This window comes from Emys orbicularis, chromosome 14 (assembly GCF_028017835.1).
Source record: "Emys orbicularis isolate rEmyOrb1 chromosome 14, rEmyOrb1.hap1, whole genome shotgun sequence".
Taxonomy (NCBI): Eukaryota; Metazoa; Chordata; order Testudines; family Emydidae; genus Emys; species Emys orbicularis.
The window spans coordinates 36,382,037-36,388,036 of record NC_088696.1 but is presented as its reverse complement, the minus strand read 5'-3'; the positions used below and the strand labels follow the sequence as shown (position 1 = coordinate 36,388,036).

The 6,000-nt window shown below is 42.3% G+C and overlaps 1 protein-coding gene across 1 annotated transcript in view; it reads right to left on the bottom strand.

The window, feature by feature from the left end:
• Positions 1 to 2,149: 2,149 nt before the first annotated feature.
• The window catches only part of NUP93 (nucleoporin 93), a 130,947-nt gene continuing 127,096 nt past the window's right edge, over positions 2,150 to 6,000 (bottom strand). The window contains exon 22 of the mRNA XM_065416422.1: positions 2,150 to 2,375. Coding sequence (XP_065272494.1) covers positions 2,265 to 2,375 — 111 coding nt within the window. The 3' untranslated portion in view covers positions 2,150 to 2,264. The remainder of the gene's footprint in view (positions 2,376 to 6,000) is intronic.

Sequence of the window (6,000 nt, the reverse complement as noted above, 5' to 3'; positions counted from 1 at the left end):
CTTGTTCCGGTGGAATACAGGAGTCGACGGGAGAGCAATCTGTGGTCGATTTAGCGGGTCTTCACTAGCCCCGCTAAATCTACCATCGATGTATCGATTGCCACGCGTCAATCCCCCGGGAAGTGTAGACAAGCCCCCAATAACATTTAGGTATCTCAACATCCCCTCCCTTACCTGTGCTCTCATCTTATGCCTCCTCCTGTCCTCTCTTACACTTTACACTCTTCAGGCCAGAGAACGTGTCATATTTTGTAGAGCGCCACATACTGGTATTGATCATTTGTATAGCACTACAAATGTAACAGTCATCTTTCTAACAGGTTAGTGCCACAGTCTAGAATTCCCCAGGACTAAGTCTCCCCCTGCGTGCTGTCTTGTGGTTTCTTGTCAAGCGAAGAAAAGTTGACAAAATAAGGCATAACAAAGACTTAGTAAAAGGTGGTTAGAAAAATCTGACCCAACAGTTTGTAAATCATTCAGAACAGCAACTAGCAGTGTGTTTATATATCCCTCTACATGCATTACAAATCATACACAGTGATGCAAAATGGGAAACCAGTTCTTCCCATCCTGGGCACTGAGATGGGAAAGCTGGTACTATTCTGTGTATTAACCTCTTGACTGTTGGATCGTCTCTTTGAAACACACCTCCTGTGCTTCTAACCATGTATGTCCTGACATTTCCATGATCCGAAAAGCTACACAGCAGGTGCTATGGAGGACCAGGAGCAAAAAGGCTAAGAGCTATTATCCATCCCATTCCATTTTTAAGACGGATAGGCAGCTATATACAAGTGTATTTTAGACAGAGAGTTTTCGTACAATCCAATCCCTGGACCTTCCTGATGACACACTTCAGTCAACATTTTCAAACTTGGGTGCCTAAGTTTAGTCACCTAAAATCCACACTGAGACACTGATTTTCAAAGGTGTTAAGCACCCAGAACTCTCAGTGATGACAGTGGGAATTGTGGGTACTTGCTACCACTGGAACTGTACCCTGCGTCAGACACCCACATTTGAACATTTTGGTCTTCCTCTTTCAGATCTCTAGCATTCCATCCTGGGGGTAAATTGTACACTGTGTCATGGCAACCTGAAGTCTTGACTGGCTAAAAAGTGACTGGTATTTAGTGAGACTCTTCTGTTCAAATCTTTTTCTGAAATATCATCCTTTTGAATCAGTTACAATAGTTTCTATTTTTCTTTGGAAACCTCACTGATTCCTGCAAAGACTTCAGTGCAGTTAGATTGGATCTCCACCAGCGTACCTGAGCTCAGAATCTGGCCACATATTTTAAACCTCCTCTGAAGGGTCAATTTATGCTACCTATCCTTAGGCTTGGAAGGATTCGATTTTTATCAGTAAAATGTCGGCAAACATCAATTTCACCATACACAGTAACCCATGAAAAAAATATTTCCATTGATAATCTCAATTTACAGATAGGCAAAGTAAGGAAAATGGTGCTTGAGAACTTATTATAGTTTGATTTAAGGATATTTACTTTGTACATTTTGAAGGGATGTTGACAATTTGTGTTAGAAAGCTTTGATTTTTTAAAATCGCAGTATCTGAGGTCATTAAATAATTATTGTCTGACCTCCCCCTCGCCCCCAATTTCCTGCAACTGTGAAAATTTAAATTGATAAAAATTAAAAATACAAAAAATAAACATGGATATTATTAATCAAAACTATAAAAAATAAAAATCTAGTTCGGCCAAGCCTACCTGTTCTATGTAAAGCTGAACTGGAGCATATAAAGGTATATAGTTATTCACGAGAGAACAGTGTATGCTATGTACAGCATCTCTTACGTAATAATGCAAAGTACATATACATATTTTCAACTTTTAAATTACCTTCATTTTTCAAAGAAACCCAAAAAGGTTAAGATTTCCAAGCTGTGTGGTTATTAACTGCTCAATTCAGAGAAAACTGCATTGCCATTAAAAGCTTCCTCGGTCACTTCCTGATTGTACGATACAGTAGTTTATTGACCTCTCTAAAAATAAAAGCTACCACATCTCTCTCCGTATGGCCCATTTACTTAAAGCATGTTTTTCTATAAAGCAATTAAAAAAAAAATGAATAAAAAATACAAATCAGTGAAAATAAAAAGATGTCAAAAACAAATATAAACCAAAGAAATTTATTTTCATCGACAAAAATACAGGATACAAATGATATTGGGCCCATCCTCTTAAAGAACTAATGACAGGAAGGGGATGATGCTACAGTTCTAACTGAAAGCATCTGTGCTAATTCATAAGGACCTCCATCTGCACCAGTCTTGCATTCGTGTCTCCTGAAGTTCTGTAGGGGATCATTCCAGCAAATGTTATCAGTGCACGAGCTTGGGACCGGAGTTGCTAAGAAATAAAAAAATAAAGTACCAGTTACTTTAAATTAGGTCCATCGAAAACCACTCAGCTCTGAACAGTGGTTCATTTACAGATTCATTTCTGAAACACTCCCAAGTCAAACAGGCACAGATAATCTGTCTTTCACACTGTTACTCTTCTGACAACGCTTCTCCACAGTTAGCAAGGAAATCCAATTATTTTCATTTGTGAATGTCAAAAGTATGTTGAGTCACCCATTCATTTAAAAATCCTATTGATGTAAAATTTCCCTCAAAAAGGCTTTTTCAGCAACAGAGTATTACCCTGCTGCAAGAACAATCTCACTGATTTCCATCACTGTATCAAAATTCTTCTCTATTTTAAAATAAGACTAAGAAATGCAAATTAAAAATAAATAAATAAATAAATCACATCAATGCAATGTGACAATTGACATTTTAAAGCACAAATGAGAGGAAATACAAACTTATTGATCCGGGAAATCAGCCACACTACACAAACATTTAGGTCTTCATTCTCTATTACACTAAGGCCCTTACACCACACTGGCAGAGTGGGTTATACCCCTTTTAAAGTGCCTTTACTCTGCCACAGCAGTGAATGTAACTGAGAATCAGGCCTATAAAGGTATTAAATTAATGTTAACACCCTGTACTGTAACAGAAAATACGACATGTGCACGAAGGTGGCCATGTTGCAGCTGCAGAATCTAAAACTATTTTTTTTAAATTCCCTGAATTAAAAAATTAAATGCATAAAACCCAACTCGGATATCTTGAGAATGTTTCCGGGTTACATGGTTAGGTTAGCCCTATTCTGTGCATAATAAATCAGAGGCTGAAAACTGAGGCTTTTGTTAGCCTGCAGTAAGGTTTTCCTCCTAAACATGAAGTATCCTTAAATTGTTATACTGAAAAGTCTGTGTTTAGAGACATAATGGGACTCAAGATCATTCTTCAGTCTGCTGGATGAATTGGGAAGTTAAAGCAACCCTGGTTGTTGTGGGCATATCAATGGTTAATCAAGGGCAGGATGAATCAGGGTACAGGGGATTTACAAACTGCAGTTATTGAACCTTATTGTAGCTGGAGTCCGTAACAACGGCACCCCTGCACCCGGTCTGGACAAGACCATCCCTTTTCAGTACAATATTAAACAGGTTATTTGGCCAATGGAAACAGAACCTGGTTGTATGTAATTTAATAAGGGCATCCACATTTGGCTAATGTATAAATCTAGTGTCTCAAATTTAAGAAAAATTGGATTAATAATATAGGAAAATACTAAACAATTTTCATTTAATACTGAGCTCAAACGTCATTTTATTCCACTTGTGATATATCAATAGCACGTGTATAAACCCCTTCCGCTGTTTTCTAAAGGGCTGGCACGACACAAAACTAGACGGCACAGCTGCCATACAGCACCACATTTTGATCTGGTGCTGCAATCCTGTTGGTCACCCCCCCCAAGTTCAGCAAGGTTGGGCTGAATAAGGATTTGGATGAGAGACCTCCAAGAACACCTACGTGCTGCCAGCGGTGCTGCCAGCGGCGCTGCTGGCCATTCAGCAGGCACTCTTCCCTCTGAGTCAGCGCAGCAGCAATACACTGCTGGAGGCGACCTCTCAAGGGAGATGCGAGGCCAAGGTTCTGACGATCGGCTGTCACTCAGATCCCATTGCAATTTATGAGGCAGTAGGTTATTTAATATATTTCATAGAGTTTAAGGCCAGAAGGGACCATCAGATCATCTAGCCTGACCTCCTGTATATGAGAGGCCATTAAATTTCACCCAGTTAGTCCTGTGTTGGGTCCAATAACCTGGGTCTCACTGAGGGTATGTCTACATTGAAACGTAAGCCCAAGCCTAACTCCCCTTGTATCTACACTGCAATAGCGCCTACACAGGGCTCGGACCCAGGTCCCAAGACTCTAGAGGGCTGGAGGGTCCAAGCTCGAGTTAAGCCGGGACCCAGGGTCTGAGCTCTATTGCTTTGCAGCATAGACACAGCCTCACTTGACTCAGGTCCCAGGAGTGAGCCGGAAATATCCCACAATTCCATGGGACAACTTCCTTAGCCCGCTCTATCCCAACAACCTGCAATACACTCTGCTGAAAATGGAAGCCACGACAGCAGCTCAGGTCAGCGTTAACCCATTGTGTTCCGATCACCGATTTGCAAGCACGCGATCAGAGAGCTTCCTGGGTTTGCAACGGAGAATGAACCCATCAAGCCTGTTGCAAAGCCAGCTGCTTCCGGATAATGTGTAGCACAGTCCTAGGGCTAGACCAACTATTCTTTGGGGGGCAGGGGGAGCACTAGAGACTGTGGGACAGAGTTACTTTGACTCGGGTCTATGCACTGCATTGTGGACACCAGAGCCCTAGGTTCAAGCATGGGTCAGCAAATCCTTAACACAGGGTTAAAATACAATGTAGATGCTCAAGCCCAAGGTTCCCTAACGTGGGTCAGCTGACTCAAAACCACGATTTGAGGACTTCAATAACTCAGACATAAATTAGGGGTTTGTTACAGGAGTGGGTGGGTGAGATTCTGTGGCCTGCGTTGTGCAGGAGGTCAGACTAGATTATCATAATGGTCCCTTCTGACCTTAAAGTCTATGAGTCACACTAACCCTGGGTTTACATTGCAGGGCAGACATACCCTAAGGCATTTCAGTCCTCAGGCAGAGAACAGGAGGGAGCAAGTTGCTACCAATGCCTGAGGCCCCTGCAACGGCAGGAAAATTATAAAGTGAGCTATGGGATATTAATCCTAGTAACCTAGCCAAATCCCAAATCCGGGGACAACTTTCTGTACACAGACTCTGAGTCACCCCTGCACTTTCTCCCACCACCACCATTTTCCGCTTACGCTCTCCCTACGCTGTTGTGTACAGTGGCTGTGCAGTCACATTTTGCCCCACAGGTGGGCTGCATTTCAGTGGTGGGCGAAGTGATCACCGAGTAGAACTGAATCGGTTACGTCTGTAAATTACACGTTTGCAGTGCGATTCTTTGAGATGAAAGCGCTTTACAAAAAGGCAAGAAATGATGATGATGATGATGATGAATACTAAGGCTGAGGAGCAGGGAATAAACAGTGACCTCTTCAAAGTCAGTGCATTTACTGTCCCCCTTATCTTTTCACTGGTGATGATATGGGAGCCAACATAGTTTTAAAAAGCCATTCTGATCCCCAGCAGTAAGGCCTGGTCCACACTAACCCCCCACTTCGGACTAAGGTACGCAAATTCAGCTACGTTAATAACGTAGCTGAATTCGAAGTACCTTAGTCCGAACTTACCGCGGGTCCAGACGCTGCAGGCAGGCTCCCCCGTCGATGCTGCGTACTCCTCTCGCCGAGCTGGAGTACCGGCGTCGACGGCGAGCATTTCCGGGATCGATTTATCGCGTCTAGACAAGACGCGATAAATCTTTCCCAGAACATCGATTGCCTGCCACCGGACCCCGAGGTAAGTGTAGACGTACCCTAAGGGGTGGAGGTTTTCAGAGAAGGTTAAAAGAAGCCTAGAGATGTTGGTGTTCCATTGGTTGTAATTACTTAATGATCATTCAGGAAGAAATCAACCAAACAACACAACACAACTTTCACTTGTGCTTTGAA